The following is a 19,394-nucleotide window of genomic DNA, read 5'->3' on the forward strand; positions in this document are numbered from 1 at the left end:
ATCTCCTCTTCCTTCAGCATTAATTAACTGACCATTTCCAATTTTACTTTGGTTTTGCAGGTTCTGTCCAGGGTTTTGAAGATAGTTGCATCTGGTGACATATGGTTTGTGCACCCACTGTCTAGAAGCCAGCCCTTTGAACCCTTCTTCTGATTTGCTGCACATGACACAGCAAAAACATGTTCTTCTTGATCACTGTTTTCTTCAGCTACTCGAGCTTCTACCTTTTGTTGCTGAAATTGATTCTATCTTGGTTTGCTTCTATTCTTGCAAACTTTTTCAACATGACCTTTTTTCTTGCAGTGTTGGCATACTGCATCTGGTCTAAACCAGCATCTATCTTCTGGATGACCAGCTCTTTTACAATGTCTGCAGAGTTGGTCACTGCTCCTAGCAGCATCAGGCTTAGGCCTGTTTTTCCAGAACTTTTTGCCTTTGTGAGTTTTGATGCTCGAGGCTTCTTTGGCTTGAAAAGCCCCTTCCTGGTGCTCCTCTTGTCTGCTGGCTCTTCTTTGCTCTTGTGCATACAAGGCATTGATTAGCTCAGTTAAGGAGATAGTTGTCAAGTCCCTTGAGTCTTCGAGGGATGAAATTTTAGCTTCATACCTCTCTGGTAGAGTGGACATGACTTTCTCAACCATTCTAGCTTCACTGAATTGCTCTCCTAGGAGCCTTATGCTGTTGACAACAGCCATAATCCGATCTGAGTACTGCTTAACTGTTTCTTCCTCTTTCATTTTGAGATTTTCGAAATCTCTTCTCAAGTTGAGCAGCTGTTGTTGCCTTGTTTTCTCAGTCCCCTGAAATTCTTCTTTCAGCTTGTCCCAAGCCTCCTTTGGTGTTTCACAGGCCATGATCCTCATAAAGATCACATCTGTCACACAATTCTGTATGCATGACATGGCCTTGTGCCTTTTGTTCTTTCATCAGTGTGTTGCCTTATTTGAGCAACTGTTGGATTAGCTCGAAGAGGTGCTGGCTCAGCATCTGAGTTACAACTTCCCATAGGTCGAATGCCTGCAGGTAAGTCCTCATCTTAACTGCCCAAATGTTGAAGCCCTCTCCATTGAAGACAGGTGGTGAAGCTGGTGAAAAACCTGATGATGCCATCGTTTTGATACTGAACTACAACAGGTCCTCTAAGAATATGGCTCTAGATACCAAATGTTGGATCTAAGTGCAACAGCAGCAAGCTTCAACAGAAAGCTTGTCTAGCAAGTCTCGTGACTTGCAGGAGAAACAAAGCAGAAAACTCAAATAGATTTTGAAGCAAAACTAAAAACGGAGAGCATATGGATGAAAACTTGTTGAATTCATTCATTTAACTGAATATGGCACAAAGCCAATACATAAAACAAGTTTACAATCTTGACAAAACAGTAGGTTGACCTAAACTTCACCTACTACCACTAATACACATAGTAACTTGTGCTAATTAGCTTGAACAAATAAACAAAGCTGATTTATCAGCTCAATCAACATCAAAATTACATCAAACATAAACCTAACATAGGTATAAAGCAACTAAGTTACATTACTCTAACTTAAAATTACAAAATGAAACATAAACAGCTTGCTGACTAGAAGAACCAGCAGCTTCTGCATGTAGTGCCTTCGATAGTCTTGGTTGCTGCATGCTGACCATTACTTCAACAATGTTGAGCAGATGGTAAGGGGATTACAGCAAATAGCTAAGCAGAGTTGAAAACGCATATCGCTTTTGCATAACAAGAAAATGGCAGCCTCGTACCGTGCTCGATCAAACAGCTTGCCCTCAAGGCAACACCCCATCGTTTCACAAATCAACGAGAACTTGAACCGATTGAGGGCATCTCAATCAGCCTCTACATCATCATCCATAGGCCACAATCTAAGTGGTCTTCAGGATTTGCATGAATGTGTTGATGTATTACTTCAATTTCCCCTCACCCAACAAGCTCTCGCCGAAGATATGCAAAGGGAAATGGTTGAAGAGCTTTTGGTTGGATCTCTCATGCTCTTGGATGTATGTACCACTGCTAAGGATGCCTTGTTGTAGACAAAGGAATGCACACAAGAGCTTCAATCAATTTTGCGCAGAAGACGTGGAGCCGAAGGGCTTGCTAATGAGTTTAGGAAATACTTGACATCTAGGAAAGCCATGAAAAAGGCAATCTGTAAGGCCTTAAAGAACTTGAAGCATATACAGAATAAACTCAGTACTCCTGGCGAGAATGGAGCTATGATTAACGTCTTAAGAGATGTAGAAGCAGTTACCATCAGCGTGCTAGAATCCGTATTGTCCTTTATTTCAGGGCCAGAGGCAGAATCAAAATCGAGCCGTTGGCCGCTGGTTTCGAAGCTAATGCACCAGAAGAAAGAAATGTGCGAGGAAGAACAGAAAGCAAATGAAATTTTGAATGCTGAAGCTGCAGTGCGTTCCTGCATCAAATCCGAAAACATGAAGCATGTCGAGAACGTGCAAAAGGAGCTTCAAAGCTCAGAGTTGAGCATCCAAGATCTTGAAGAAGGCCTTGAAACCTTCTCCAGGCGTATGATCAAAACTAGAGTTACTGTTCTTAATATCATCAGCTGTTAAATTTTGGCATCGCAGTTGTACATATATACTGTAATTTTACAGAGGTTATACAATAGAAAAGAAATACAAAGATTATACAATATTCTTTCTCAAAATTCTACCTCTTGTGAAATCATTTAGTTATATTTCCAAAATGGTTGCAGTAATTTTTTACTACAAACATATTCAACCACGAGCAAGAAAAAACTTGAAAAATACTTTTATCCAGCACATGCTAATATCCAAAACTTACACCCGAATCCCAGTAACTTAAACCTACCTTTAATTTTCCCAAGTTGAATTATAGAGCCTCATCATCACAACTGGTATCTTGGAATATCTCAGGAAACATTTCTATGAATATGTGAGCTGCCAGGATTCCTTTTGTCCCACTGAAGACAATGGAAGACTTGCTAAAAATTAAAAACTCCATGGCCGTCAGTTTATCTCATGGAAGATGGCAATGAAAAGATGCTAATTTGATATTATGTTAATCATAAAATTTTCTTATGTTACGGGAAAAGGAAGCAAGGATCAGAAAGTGGATCTTGTTCAACTTCAGACCCTTCTTTACTTGGTTATCAAATTGCATGAAAAATAATGGTAAGTGCTAACACACAGGTGGAAATAATGGATTGGTTGTCTGTTTTTTCTTAATATATTTGAAAAATGTCACCAACTTCCGTGCATTGGCAACTAGGATGGTTACAACGTGTGCAAAGAAATGATAAGGATATATATATTAAAGTGCTTGGATAGTGAGCTGGAGAGATGGTAGAGGGGAGACATTGCATGAACATTTGTTGGTGTAATGAGCAATAAGCAAGCAAGATCAGCTAAGACTTGAGCAACAAGGCTCGAAACTTGCAGAAGAAACAAACAGAATTCAAAATAGAATTAAAAGCAAAAGCAATGAAGAATTGAGAGTATATTGAAGGAAATCTGATAATTTTTCATTAGATTGAATAATGGCATAATGCTAATACATAAAACCAAGCATTCAGCTTGTCAAAATCAGTATAAGGTCACCTAATCAATACCTGCTACCACTAATACATTGAAACTTTGAAAACCAAGCTTGTACACATGAACAAGGCTGGTTAACAGCTCAATCCCAATCAAATTACATCAAACATCAATCTAACATAGTTCAAAATGGACAAAATTACATTACATCAAACTAAGGTTACAAAATGAACAAAAAATCAATAGTTACACTTGCTTCAGCAGCTCCTGCATGGCTCAGGTTGCATGACCTACTTCTTGGCTGCTCCTAGTGCTACATGCTGACCAACTTCAACACTCCTCCTTGGTTAGCATGTTGCTAACTCCCATTTCAGCTCTCAATTGTAAGAATCTTAACACACTAAGGGCTTTTGTCAAAATGTCAACTAGTTGCTCTTCAGAACTGCAATGAACCAGTTTTACTTCCTGTGCTTGCTCCATTTCTCTAACAAAATGAAGCTCAATGTTGAAGTGTTTTGTCCTTCCATGGAAAACTGGATTCTTTACAATTGCAACAGCAGAATTGGTTGTCACACATTATCTCTGTTGCTTCCCTTTAGTGAAGATTCAGATCAACCAAGATCTTTCTTAGCCAAATGGCTTGATTGACTGCTCCTGCAGCTGCCACATATTTTGTCTTAGCAATTGACATAGCAACTACATTTTGCTTCTTCGAATTCCAGCAAAAAGATAGTTGAACCAAGGGTGAAAACATACCCTGAGGTGCTTTTCATATCATCCTTCGAACCAGCCCAGTCACTATCAGCATAACCAGCCAATTTCAAGCTTTTAGCTTTGCTATACAACATTCCATAGCTTAGGGTACCTTTGATGTACTTGAGCACTCTTTTGGCAGGTTGAAAGTGCTTCTTATTCCAACAATGCATGAATCTTGAGAGCAAACTTACAGCAAACATAATGTCTAGCCTAGTGGCAGTCAAATATAGGAAACAACCTACTAGGCTTCTGTAGACAGACTCACTAACCTGTTTAAAGTCTTATTGGCTCGATAGTTTCTCTCCAATGGCAGTTGGAGTGTTTGTTGCCTTGCAATTCTGCATTGAGAACTTGTTTAAAATCTTCATGGCAAAGGCCTTTTAACTTAGAAAGATTCCTACCTGAGTTTGAGTTACTTCCATGCCTAGGAAGTAGGACATTTGTCCCAAGTCAGACATTTCAAACACTTGTTGCATTTTAACTTTGAAATCAGCTAGTATAGCTTGGCCTCCTCCTGTCACCAATAGATCATCAACATACAATGACACAATGAGCTGAGTTGGCACTCCTTCCTTCTTAACATGCAATGTTGGCTCACTAATGCTCCTTACAAATCCCAGACTAACCAAGTACTATCAATCCTGCTATACCAGTCCCTTGGTGCCTGCTTCAAGCCATACAAGGCTTTCTTCAATTTGTAAACCATGTTCTCTTTACCAGCCACTTTGAAACCTTGATTTTACTTAACATAAATCTCTTCTTGAAGAAATCCATTCAGAAAGGCTGACTTCACATCGAGCTGGTGAATTTTCCACTGCATTTGTACTGCTAAGGCAACTAGCAGCCTGATGGTGTCAAGTCTGACCACTGGTGCAAAGGTCTCCAGATAGTCTATGCCATACTTTTGGCTAAACCCCTTCACAACTAGCCTTGCTTTCAACTTGTTCAAACTTCCATCAGCATTCTGTTTGGCTTGATAAACCCATTTCACTCCAATGATCTTTCTGTTGGCTGATCTTTTAACTAGTTCCCAAGTCTGATTCTTCTCAATCATACTAATTTCATTAGCCATTGCCTGTTTCCAGACTTGCTGAGCTTTAGCCTCTTCAAAACAGCTTGGTTCCACTATGGTTACCTGAGCTCTTCCATAAATCTCAGCCAATAGTCTAGTGCCCCTAATCGGTTCATCATCAATGTCCATTTCAGGACCATTCTGATCAGATTTAGTCTGATCTGCTATAGGGTCTTCAAAAACTACCTCTGGCTCATTCTTCTCCCAATTCCAACTTGACTTCGCATCGAATACTACATCTCTACTCACAAGTATCTTGTTTACTGAAGGATCCAAGATTTTATAGCCCTTTTTAACTGTACTGTAGCCCACTAGAATGCCAGGTTGAGCCTTTTTGGCCAGTTTGTCCATTTTCACAACTGGGACATGTGCATAGCATATGCAACCAAAGACCCTCAGGTGAGCCAGTGATGGTTTGAACCCAAACCAGGCCTCAAATGAAGTTTTGTGAGCTAAAGCCTTGGTTGAGATCCTGTTTTGGATGTACACAATAGTGTTAACTACCTTAGCCCACAAGGTTTTAGGCAAATTCTTCTCAAACGTCAAGCACCTGGCCATATCCATCAAACTTCTATTTTTTCTTTCACTAACACCATTCTGTTGAGGTGTATAGGTGTTGGTAAGCTGGTGTTTGATTCCTGCTTCTTCACAAAAAGCTTGAAACTAAACTGAGGTGTACTCAGTTTCATTATCAAACCTTAGGGTCTTGAGCTTGTAGCCTGTTTCAGCCTTTATAGCAGCCTTAAACTTCTAAAATAGTAAGGCCACCTCTGATTTGTGCTTCAAGAAGTTAATCCAGCAAAATCTTGAATGATCATCAATAAACGGAATGAAATACCTGCTGCCATTCAATGACTGAGTCTTCATGGGACAACATACATTAGTGTGAACCAGTTGCAACCTTTTTAAGGCTCTCCAAGCTTTGTTTGAAGGAAATGGCAGTCTAACTTGTTTTCCTAGTTGACATACTTCACAAACCTGATCCTTTTCAACTAAGTTAGTGAAGCTTTCAACCAAATCCTCCCTGACCATTTGAGCCATCGATCTGTAGTTGGCATAGTAAACCTTTGATGCCATAGTTTGGATTCATCTGAAGAAACAGTATAGACATTGTCTAAGCCTTTGTTCCAGTCCATAACAAAGCTTTTATCTATCATGGCTAGAAATTGTCTAAGCCTTTGTTCCAGTCTATAACAAAGCTTTTATCTATCATGGCTACTGTCATGAGCTTAGATCCACTTGGATAACTGATTTGGCATTCCTTGCCCTTGAACACCACAATATAACCCTTCTCAAGCAACTGAGCTATGCTGAACAGGTTTTTGTCAAATTCAGGCACCAATAAAACATTTGAAACTAGCTTGTTACCTGTGGGAGTGCTTATTAGCACATCTCCCTTGCCTTCTGCCTTGATGAAGTGACCATTTCTTATCTTTACTTTAGTTTTGAAGCTTCTATCAATTGTCTTGAAGATGGCAGCATCTATTGTCATATGTTTAGTGCAACCACTATTTATAAGCCATCCCTTTGTGGCTTTCTCCGTAGCAGTTGAGCATGAAAATGCAAAAACTTGCTCCTCATGGTCACTGCCTTCTTCTGCTACTCGAGCTTCAGCCTTTGACTGTTGTGGTTGATTCTACCTTGGTCTGTCTTTACTTTTGCAAACTTTTTCAGCATAGCCCATATTTTTGGAATATTGGCACTCACATCTGGTCTAAACCAACAATTGGCCTCTGGATAACTAGGCCTTTTGCAATGCCTGCAGGGTTGGTCCCTTCTTCTTACAGTATCTGACTTAGGCTTGTCTCTCCATATCTTCTTGCCTTTGTAAGCAGAAGTGCTCGAGGCAAGCTTGGTTTTGGCTTGAAAGGAAACTTATTGGTGCTCCTCCAGTCTGCTAGCTCTTCTTTGATCTTGTGCATAAAGAGCATTGATCAGCTCTGTCAAGGAGATGCTAGTCAGGTCCCTTGAGTTTTCCAGGGATGATATTTTTGCATCATACCTTTCAGGTAAGGTTGAGATCACCTTCTCCACTATTATTGCTTCACTGAACTGCTCTCCAAGGAGCCTTATGATGTTAATCACAGCCATAATTCTGTCTGAATACTGCTTGACAGTTTCTTCTTCCTTCATCTTCAAATTCTCGAAATCCCTTGTAACACTCCTTACCTGTACCCTAGACAGGGACAAGGTACGAGGCATTATTGTACACAAACATTGCATTTTTAAAAAATACGGGCTATAAAATTTCATTTCAATTTAAAACCAATCAAACAGAATCATATTGTCCCAATTATAGACCTACGAGGTCCAAAACATACATTAAAAGCGATTCGGGACCAAAACCAGGAACTTTAGAAAACTTTAGGGAATTTCTAGGTTTAAGCCTCACATGCCGTGTGGAGGCAATGCACACGCCCGTGTCCCTTACCCATGTTGATTTATTGGAATTTATTTTTCATTTCGAACCTACAGGGGTTTTCACACGGCCGAGCATACACCCGTGTCCCTCACACAGCCTAGACACGCCTTTGTCATCGCCCGTGTCCAAAAACCTAGACATTCTGTTTATGACGTTATCATCCATCTAGGGGCACATGGAAAAGGCACACTCTAGTCTACAAGGCCATGTCCTCTATACGGTTGAGACACACGGTCGTGTCTCTGCCTGTGTGTTTACTACCATGCATACTGATCTAAAAATTCAAGGTGCAGAAGACACACGGCTGAGCAACACAACACACGGCCTAGACACATGCCTGTGTGTTTACCAGTGTGTACCCTTTTGGAGGCTATTTTCCAAGCCAATGGTCATTCTCAACATCCATACACATTTATAAACTTCAATGGTATTTAACATGGCCTAAATATGTCCATAACCCACCTTGGCATAATCTATTCCATGTTAACCTCATCTCATTGGTTTAGCACATGCTAAGTTATCCTTTTTGTATTAAGAATTACCACTTCAATAATCACATTTTATACTTGACTCATTTTATAACTCATTTCCAATTATGACCTAACCATCTCCAAGTGATTTGGCCATATCTCACATGTCCATTCATGATAAACCACATTTAACCATCACATGAAATATTTAAGCATAACCATACACAATTAGTAGCTTTACAACCTACATCAAAATGAGCCATATCTCATGGCCATATACAAAATGAATAAGCATATCATTCAAGCCCTTACATTGGCTAGCCAAATGACACATATAACAAAATGACCAAGAATCCTATACATGCCATTATAACAAAATAAAAGTTTCTATATACCCAAGCAAGACAAGTTGATAGTGTTGACAATGCTCCAACCGTCTTCTAATCTTCACGAGTCCTCGAGCTCTATAAGATAAGGGAAATGAAAGGGGTAAGCATTCACATGTTTAGTAAGTTCGAATAACGGGAAGGTAAACTTACCGGTTATTTAGCATACATCCATAATAGATATTCATGTCGAACATGCATAGTATAATTTTCCTATCACATACACTCAACCATCAAGTTAGTCTCGTACAAGTACATTATAGCATTAGTTTTAGATGAGCTCATCATTTCATGCATTTCTATTTTTGTTCCTCATTTTAATCCCGTTGAACTTCTCAGAATCTCAATGGATATCTTATTTATTGTCAAATCGTGTAAGTGATCATTTTAAATACGCACTCTCGTGAACCTCACTCTTACGGTGGGATTACCAGTCCAGGCTAAATCCTTCGTAATATAAACTCATAGAGTAATGTCGGGATTACCAGTCCAGGCTAAATGCCTTACAATGACATGTACTCTAATGAGCTCGGATCTGAATTACCAGTCCAGGCTAAATTCAGACCCTAATCGGATTACCCATCCAGGCTAAATCCATTTCAACACACTTATTCTTCGGGAGGCTTGATTACTAAAGGAACACCCGTCCATGCTAGATCCTTTTTACCGTCAATTCATTTCGAGAATCCATCAGATATCCTTTTTATTCAATCGGGACATTTATCAACACAATATTTATCATACCTTTTTTCACAACAATTTTTAATATTATAATGCATACATGAATATACACTTTTAAGTATATTAATAGTCTGCTTCGAGTTACACGAACTTACCTGGTAATTGCTTCAGGTTCGCATTTCAGTTTTTCCGAAACCTTTCGTTTTCCATGGTTGACCTCCGAAATTGGTTCCTCGGGGTCTATATCAGTAAAAATAAATTACTAATACCTCATATTTTTCATTTTCGGCTTGAGACTCACCCTCAGGAAAAATGACCAATTTGCCCCTAACCTTTCACACTTTTTACAATTTAGTCCTAAGGCTCGAATAATGAAATGCATGAAATTTCTAAGTTACCCAAGCCTAGCTGAATATTTTTCTTGCTTATAGCTGTGCACATTTTCTACCCATTTTCACAACTTTTACAAAATGGTCCCTTAAGCCATTTCCATGAAAAACTACTTAGTAAAAATTGTTTACTATCCTTTAAACTCTCATATTCCTCCATAAATCATCAAAACACAAGCATCTCATTCATGGGTAAATTTTTGAACATGAACCCTAGCTTGAAATATGGGTAGAAATAGAGAGAACATGTTATGAGGATCTCAAAAACATAAAGAACATCAAAAACGGGGGCTAGGGGATACTTACTATCAAGCTTGAAATGTTGAATCAAAACCCTAGCTATGGCTATAAAGAATTCTGGCAGCCACAAGGAAGATGATGGTTGATTTTAGCTATCTTTTTCCCTTTGTATTTTATTTGTTACCAAATGGCCAAAATGCCCATCCTTAATAACCTTTCAAAATTTTCCATACATGCCCATTTTTGTCCAAAAAATCAAAAATTTAGAAAATTGCTATTTAAGGCCTCCTAATTAATAATCCATAGCAATCTCTACTAATTGCTTCTAGAACCCAAGTTTAGCAATTTTTTCAATTCGGTCCCTAATTTCCAATTGGACACCTTATACTTAAAATCTCTTCATGAAACTTTAACACATGTTTATTTTCATATCCTAGACCTCATAATAATCATAAAACAAATATTTTAATGTCAGATTTGTGGTCCTGAAACCACTATTCCGACTAGGCCCAATTTTGGGATGTTACATCCCTTCTCAAATTCAATAGCTGTTGTTGCCTTGTTCTTTCAGTCCCTTGGAACTTCTCCTTCAATCTGTCCCAGGCCTGGTTTGGTGTCTCACAGGCCATGATCCTTGTAAAGAACACATCTGACACATGATTTTGGATACAAGACATGGCCTTATGCCTCTTGGTCCTTTCATCAGCATGCTGCCTGATCTGAGCCACTGTTGGATTGGTTCTAAGTGGTGCTGGTTCAACATCTGAGTTGACCACCTCCCATAGGTTGAATGCCTGTAGGTAGGTCTTCATTTTGACCACCCATATATGATATCCCTCTCCATTAAAAACTGGTAGTGCAGCTGGTGAGAAGCCTGATGAAGCCATCGATTTGAAGTTAGAAACATAACAGGTCAACTGAGATTACAGCTCTAGATACCAATTGTTGGTGTAATGAAAAATAAGCAAGCAAGATCAACTAAGACTTAAGCAACAAGGCTCGAAACTTGCAGAAGAAACAAACAAAATTCAAAACAAAATTAAAGGTAAAAGCAATGAATAATTGAGAGTATATTGAAAGAAATCTGATAATTTTTCATTAGATGGAATAATGGCATAATGCTAATAGATAAAACCAAGCATTCAGCTTGTCAAAATCAGTATAAGGTCACCTAATCAATACCTGCTACCACTAATACATTGAAACTAGGAAAACCAAGCTTGTACACATGAACAAAGCTGGTTAACAACTTAATCACAATCAAATTACATCAAACATCAGACTAAGGTTACAAAATGAACAAAAAATCAATAGCTACACTTGCTTCAGCAGCTCTTGCATGGCTCGGGCTGCATGACCTATTTCTTGGCTGCTTCTAGTGCTACATGGTGACCAACCTTCAACAACATTGCTGCCACCCTTTGATCGAGATATTAATTAATCATGTCAACATTAGCATATAGAAGAAGCATTTGAGATTCCCTTTCTTTCCATAGATTGATATGCATATACATATATATAACTTGGGAGCAGATGCCTAGTATTTCAGTGAAAATTACAAGAAATGTTGATTCAACAAATAGGCTTCTTTGCTTAAAACAAAAAAAAAATGGCAGCCACTCGATCCAACAATTTCCCCCGCTCATCTAGACAACACCCACTAGCAACAGAAGTTAATGAGCATTTGAATAGATTGAGGGCTTCTAAAGAGGCATCTACTTCATCATCATCAATAATCCATAAACTAAATGGCTTTCAAGATTTGTATGATTGTGTTGTTAATTTTCTTCAGTTGTCTTTGTCCCACCATGCTTTAACCCACGAATGTGCTGATGAGTTGTTGGATGGTTCTCTTAGACTCCTCAACCTTTGCAGCACTGCTAAAGAGATTGTGCTGGAAACAAAATAAAGTGCAAGTGAACTTCAATTGGCTTTGCGTCGAAAGAAAATTAGTGAAGCCGAGATCGTAAGTGAAGTGAGGAAATACATGAGCTCCAAGAAAGTTGCCAAAAAGACTATCCACAAGGCATTGGGAAACTTAAAGGTCATACAAAGGAAAAACACAGTTTCACCTTCAGAAACTGTTAGCATGCTAAAAGAGATTGAAGCACTGACTTGTTCTATGTTTGAGGATTTGTTATCTCTCATCTCTAAACCAAAGCCTAGAAGTTGGTTATCAGTTTTGAAACTATTGCAACAAAGTAGAATAGTGTACGAAGATGCTGAAAGAAACGTGAATGAAATCGAAAAGGTTGATGTTGCTTTGAAATCCTTTGGAATAACCAAATCTGAGATCATAAATCTTGAGATGCAAAACCAGCTAAAAGACTTGGAGCTTGTTATTCAGGATCTTGAAGATGGACTTGAATGCCTCTTCAGGTGTATGATCAAAGCAAGAGTCTCGCTTTTTAACATCCTTACCCTGTAAAAGCCCATTCCCAATTTTGGATTAAATCATTTATAGAAATCAAATATACATACATCCATACATATAAATGAAATACTCTTTTCCATTTCCATACGACAAAAGCTCCTTGTTACTTTTCCTCTTTCAGTAGCATTTGTTTTAACCTTCTTTTCTTCTAGATAACTAGATAGTAATGAAACAAAGTTAACCTTGGGTTTTTGTATTTTACTTTCTTCTTAAATATGATGCAATTAATTTATCAAGTTTGAGGCTGGTAGGATTCCTTTTGTCTCTAAATTAAACAATAATCAATCCATTCACATGGATGCATGCATTAATAGTGATAACAGCAAGCTTATATTCAAATCTATCACACGTTTCAATTGATGAAAAATAATGAGGCCAGCTTGTTGCCTAATGTCAACCAATAAACTCCACCCTTTTTTTTTCTATTTGTTAGCAATATGTGTAGAAATTATTAAGTTTGCAAGCAGATATTGCCTCCCTCCGCCACAACAAGATAATTGTATAATAAACTCCACCCATTTTTCTGTTTGTTGCCAACATGTGCAACATGCACATATTGTGTGCAAATCCCTTGTTTTTACAAATAGTAGAATTGTAGTAGGAACAAAAGAACTCTCTAAATAGATAAGGGAGGTGAGTTTATGTGAACTGAGTTCAACACCTTTCGTGAAGCAAATGGAACAAACAAAGAGTTCACAACACCTTATACATCTGAGCAAAATCACGTAGCAAAACGCAAGAATTGCACTGTTGTTGAAATATGCAGAAGAATGGTGAAACAATTGTCGCAACAGTAGAATATGCAACTGAAATTATGCACCACTTGGTCTTCTAGTCTATGGAGACTAGATCTCTTCAAAAATGGTAAGTGACTAAATGGTAAAATTCTCATTTCTATCGTAAAAGTTAAAGACCTAAATTGCGAAATCAATAAACTAAAAAAAATATGAAACTTACTCTAAAGTTAAAATTAAAATTTCTAAATACCTAAAATTCTAATTAAAACCTAAAAAATAAATAAATATAAATGGCCTAAATTTTATCAAATTTAAGTAAGATCTAAACACCTAAGCAACTCAAATAAAAAAAAAGAACTTAACTTCTAGATGTAAATTTATACACAACTAATTATCACAATATACCAATTTCCTCAACACTCCATGTAGAGCCTATACATTCAACCATTCTGGATGACCTAACAATGATGACCTTTACTATTTGCATATTCTACCATCCCGAGTGGCCCAAAAATGATGGCTTTGAATATTTGCATATTCTATAATCTTGAGCAAGCAATGATGGTTTTGAATCATTATATCGTGTTAATGTAGCAACACCAACATTGTTTATGTTGCTTATGTTTGGTCTATTGGTCTAATTAATTTTTTCTGTTGATTTGTTAATTGATTCTTTAGTCAATGTTTAATTTAATCAGTTGTTCTTGTTTTCTAGCATGGTTGGTTGTCGTGGGATGTGTCCCTAGTTTTAAGGGTAGTGGTGTGTAATGGGGTGTAAGCCTATATAAGGCACTCAGTTGATTTCAGAAATTATCTATCAGTTTAGTTCAGCTTCCCTTGTTTTTATTGTTTTCCTCTATTATTTGCTGTGTGTTCCTCATTTTGGTATCTGAGCCAGGTTTTTATATTGTTTTTTGTGTCTCCTCTTGGCAAAATTAACGACCTTCATGCCATCGGTGGCGTTAAGAAACTCAATAATTAGAACTACAACACTTGGTATACATGTATAACGTCGTAGTTACAAGGCCAATATCCGCGGGAGATGGGGAATGAAAGTGAAAGAATACAACCGGTGGCAGAGCCTATAACAACCCGTTTTTTCTGTGGTGGAAGAAACGGTGGTTTCGAAACCCTATTTTTAATATTCGAGTCCTTCAATATTATTATTTAACATTTATGAGGTACGTATAAAATTTAATTAAAGTTTGATCCCTTAATTTGCCAATTGGATAGTTAATTATGGTACAAGAACTAAATTCTAAAAGTGGTAAAGTTTTATCGCTATGAATTTTTAATTAATTGAAGACCACTTGATCAATTGGGCCTTTTTTAATATAGTGAACGGTGGTGATGGACAACTATCATCCACCTAATAGGCTAATTAAGGTTAACATTAGTTAATTATTAATTAATTAACTTAATATAATTAATTAAAGTTTAATCTTATTATAAAAGATAAATTAAAGAAAAAAATAATCACTTTTCATGTTCATCTTCTCCCCATCATATCTAAGAAGAAGAAAAAGGGTTTCAAAGATTTCAAACTTTGGTCCTTAAATTGGTAAGTGACTTTAAGTCTGTTTATTGTAATTTTTATACTTCTGAGGTCCTGGAAGCTTGATTTAGCTAACTTGTGCACCAATTTGTAAAACCTTTAAAGTTTTCAAAATTTTCATTTTTGAATTTCTTGAAGTTTTGGGTGCTAAATTGGTTGATTTTAAGCTTAGAAGTGAAAAATGACATGTTCGTAAAGTTTAATTGCTAGTTTTTGAAAATAAGGACTAAAATGCATTAATTTAGAAAATGGTATAATATTTCTACAATTTTGTATAATATAGGGTTATAAAAGGATGAAACTGAGACCGATTTCAAAATCGAAGCTCAAATTTTAAAGTTATGGCAATTTCAATTTTAGGGACTAAATTGAATCAAATTCAAAACTTTAAGAAATATTTAAAAAGTGAAATTGAAATGACTTATTTTTATAATAAGATGAAATAAGGTATTTGGAATTGATAAATTGAAATGGATTATTGTATAGACCAGGAATTGAATCAATCAAAGGATAATTGAGGAAAACACAAAATTAGGGATTAGTCCTCGACATCTTATTTGTTGTTGTCTCTGCCAAGTAAGTTTATATGGGACTTACTTTATTAATTCATATTTTTTTAATTTTTTTTTACTTTTTAGTTTGAATTGTTATGAATATAATGTCTTTTGGCATCTAATGGACTAAATCTTAACATATGAAATATAAGACAAATACGAATAGGTACATAGTATGGAATGGATGTGAAATGTTATATGATTAGATGATATGTATATTACGATGCTAAAAGGATTGGAATGATACAAAAACGGTAACGGTTCCCGTGTGAACTTAGTAATCAATTAGGATACGAATAACATACCATTAGGGTCCCAAAAAGGAAAACAGGTGTTTGATCAAGGATTAATACTAAGGCAACCGGTGTTTTTAATATAGATGCAATTGCTATGTTAGCAAGTTAGATAGAAGGTCTGAGTAAGAAAATTGATGGTTTGAGTAAGAATAAATAGATGAATCCAGTAATGCAATTTGATGTGACAAGAATGGGGATGATCAATCTAGAATGTTTACCCTTTAGTTCTAACATGGAGTTTGAGCAAGTCGACTTTATGGGTAACAATTCTAGAACTCAGAATAACCTCAATAGCAATAATTAATCTAGAATGGAGGAATCATCCAAATGTTTCTTCGGGGTCAAGGAAATCAAAGGACACAACTCCTTTGGGTTTTCAGCAACCTTATCAACGAAAAAATAAGCTGAATCTAGAAAAATATGTTGACTAAATTCATTTCAGTGTCAGAAACTAATTCTAGAACATTGAAATGGCTTTGAGGAATCTACAAACATCTATTTAGGGCGTTGAGAATGAGATTAGTTAGCATCCTAAGTTGATTTTGAAGAGACAACAAGTTAGTTTACCTAGTAACACTGAAACCACCCTAAAAGAGCAAGTTCATGCAATAGAAGCGTGAAAGGGTTAGTCCAGCCTTAAAAAAAGCTAAATCTAGACGCTGATGGGAAAAATGATAGGGTTGAAGGCTACAAGAAAGACCATAAGCCAGAGGTTAGAGAGTACAAACCACAATTTTCATATCCAAAAAAAGTGAAGGAAGACCGTATTGATGAACAACGTGGTAAATTTCTTAAACTTTTGAAAAATTTACATACTAACTTACCTTTTGTTGAAGTCCTTTCGCAGATGTCCAAGTATACAAAATTTTTAAAGGAGGTTTTAATAAATAAAAAGAAGTTAGACCAATTTTCCACAGTGCCAATAAAAGCTGAAATGTGCACCTATTTTGTGTGGGGTCTGAACGAAGATATACGAATGTTAGTGGTAGCACTTGAATTGAAAAAGTTTGTGGTTTTATCTGAAAGAGCACAGAAGATGGATGACATGTGCAACAAAAAGAAACAAGCCAAATGGAAACTTCGAGATTCCGGTAAACGGAGTATGACCAAATCGTTTCCACACCTCCATCAAAAAAATCAAAAGATGTTCATAGTCGTTTCTCGTTTCTATCAAGGTTTTTAAGGCACCAAGACCATTTAAATTATTCAACAGCCTTGCGAACGAGAAAAACCTGACTCTAATTAACACTCTCAATTGCGCAAATCATTTAAATTAGATAGCTAGTTCCCTTGACATCATCCAATTTCACACCCAATTAGACCAATATGATTTGTTCTTCAATAAAACAAAATAACAATTACGAATCAAGTTAAATTTAACAATCGTGTGTTGCTCAAAGCATCGAACAATGAGCCTTTCTTGAAATGAAGGCAAAAGTGATACTAAGAGATGATCTTTATCTTTCTCGTAATTTAGAGAAAAAAGCAAATATAAAAGAAAACATGAGATGAAGTGCGGTTTCAGGTCTCAAAGTTCAAACACTAAATTTTTGTTAGCCTTAGCCTAGATTGAAATTTAACTAGACATAATATAAAATAATAATGAAAGAAAATTACAAACGAAATTAGGAATAAAGGTGGGGACTAACGTGAACTCGGATACGAGTTGATCCACAATTTTAGTGTCCCAATCGTCTAAATAGATACTTGCTCGGTTAATAATAAAAAAATATGATGAAAATAAATAAATGAAGGATAAACTTGGATATAACTAGCGAATATAGACAACAAGAAAAGAACTGACGCTATATAACAACGCGACCCATTTCTATATTTGTGTTAACTCTCAAAAGTTTTGGTGGATAAGGTTGATCGCCATACTTTGGGATGGAGAACAAAGTGATAAGATCGGGTTGGTGAACGCCACAAGAAAGGAATTTCTTGATAAGTTTAGTAAGTTCTTAAAGAACAAAGAGCTTTACTCAAATGAATTTTTATCATACAACGTCTAACCATTACAAAGTTTAAACTAAACTATTTATAGGCAAACAAAGGTAACACGAACGACTACAAATTAACTATTAATATTGTTCTAGAATATTCTTAAAGTTATTAAATTGGCTCTCTTCATCAAACATCTAAGGGAGTTTTATAAATTTGTTCATTCATGCTTAGCTAAGAATAAAGATGTTCAAGCTTTCATCTATGCACTTGACATAATGTTGGTTGCTACTCATTAATGTATGCACCGAATTTATGCATGCTTAAAGGCTAAGCAAGCTCTAGTAATCACATTCACCTCCTATGATGGACAGTGGCCTTTAATTGTGTATGGGAAGTTTAAAAAGTCAGCTTCTAGAGGCTTCTCCATGGCTTCATTCAGCTCCCAAATTAATGATGCATTAACTCAATTTTGGTGTTGAGTACTGAATGGTCACTTTCAATGCCCATATGAACGACCAACTTTACAAGTAAACACAATTGATGCTCGTGCAAACCGAACAACCTCATGGTGTGAAAATACTTGATTCCTTTTGGCAAAAATGAGCAGCCCTTTGTAGCTCTAAATAGGCCAGCCATTGGACTCCCCTAGGACAATTATAACATGCATTAGGACACCATTAATGCAACAATAAAGCTATAGTATATTTGGACATAATTTAACACACTTTTAAGGCACATTAAACACGCTTAAATAAACATGCAATAAAAAGACATAAAATTAAAAGATATATTTAAGACACACCACTCTAAGACACATTAAAACCATGTAATAACAATGACACAATTATAACACACATTAAAGACAAAATAATAAATAAACTTAATTTCAAAAAAAATTTAGAGAATTAAATTACTAAATTAAAATAAATCATTGGCTTCCAACCTCCACATGCAAAATTTTGCATGAAATTAAACAATCTCATCTTGCACTTAGGTCATTCGATCTTGGATTCTTTTAATCGAATCACATGACGTTCCCGATATCACGTCAGGGACATTTGGGACTTACATTTATATATAGAGAGTTGATACTTGTATATATAGTAAAAGATAGATAAACAATGGAGTACCAAATTTAGCAGATCCATATCCAAAATTCATTGAAAAATGTAAAGGGCTTGGAAAGAGAACATGTTTTTCTCTTGTTGAGATGATGATGATAGCAAGGCCATGGTTAACTTGGTGAGGGAGATTGAAACCGTGACTTTTTCCATGTTTGAGAATTTGTTGTCCCTTACCTCAGGGCCAAAAGAACAATGAAAGAAGACCAGCTGGTTGTTAGTTTCCAGAATCGAATAGCAAACAGGAAGAGACATTAATGAATTTGAAAATGTTGATGCTGGTTGTGGGTCAGGAGATGAACACATCATGTTGAGTTGCAAAACCAGCTAAAGGACTCGTATTGGCTAAAAAAAAGTAGTAATAATAATAAAGAAATAATTTCATTACCATACATTTGTTGCTGCATAAAAAAATAAATTGTTAGAAGCAAGCGGATTTTGCCTCATTGCAGAACCTAATCAACAAGACAACAATAACAAGAAGAGGACGAGACAAGTTAAAAGCAAATGATACATTAATACAAGGCATTGAATATAGGACTACCGTGTGCATTATTATATAATATTTGTATATATGGATATTATGGCATTGAAAACTAGTAGTGTTTGTTGCTACCGAAGGGTGATGATTGTTGTGATTGTGGAGAAGAGACACAACAGAAACATTTTGGCGATAGTTATGGGGATCGAGATCGAGTTAGTTCATGTTGCTTGGTTCCAATTGATATTTAAAATGGTTGAGATTCTTCGTGTCTGACCTCAACTTGTAATATATATGTTGAGCAGATGGTAAGGGGACTACACCACATAGCTA

General features: G+C 36.4%; 2 protein-coding genes across 2 annotated transcripts; both read left to right on the forward strand.

Annotated features, from left to right (window-relative positions):
• Positions 1–1,735: 1,735 nt before the first annotated feature.
• LOC107921153 (uncharacterized) lies at positions 1,736–2,578 on the forward strand. The gene is made up of 2 exons (XM_041084105.1): positions 1,736–1,981; positions 2,039–2,578. The coding sequence occupies exons 1-2, from the start codon at positions 1,736–1,738 to the stop codon at positions 2,576–2,578; spliced, it is 786 nt and encodes a 261-aa protein (XP_040940039.1).
• Positions 2,579–11,926: 9,348 nt separating this feature from the next.
• LOC107921136 (uncharacterized) lies at positions 11,927–12,367 on the forward strand. The gene has a single exon (XM_016851009.1). It carries the CDS (start codon positions 11,927–11,929, stop codon positions 12,365–12,367), a length of 441 nt encoding a protein of 146 aa, XP_016706498.1.
• The last annotated feature ends 7,027 nt before the right edge of the window (positions 12,368–19,394 follow it).

This window comes from Gossypium hirsutum, chromosome A12, assembly GCF_007990345.1.
Source record: "Gossypium hirsutum isolate 1008001.06 chromosome A12, Gossypium_hirsutum_v2.1, whole genome shotgun sequence".
In the NCBI taxonomy this organism is placed as follows: Eukaryota; Viridiplantae; Streptophyta; class Magnoliopsida; order Malvales; family Malvaceae; genus Gossypium; species Gossypium hirsutum.

What these genes read in the sequence shown, in the direction of transcription:
- LOC107921153 (XM_041084105.1), top strand. Translation starts at nt 1,736, where the DNA reads ATGGCAGCCTCGTACCGTGCTCGATCAAACAGCTTGCCCTCAAGGCAA. An exon ending in AAATGGTTGAAGAGCTTTTG is followed by an intron (nt 1,982 to 2,038) that starts GTTGGATCTCTC and finishes GCCTTGTTGTAG; the next exon opens with ACAAAGGAATGCACACAAGA.
- LOC107921136 (XM_016851009.1), top strand. Translation starts at nt 11,927, where the DNA reads ATGAGCTCCAAGAAAGTTGCCAAAAAGACTATCCACAAGGCATTGGGA.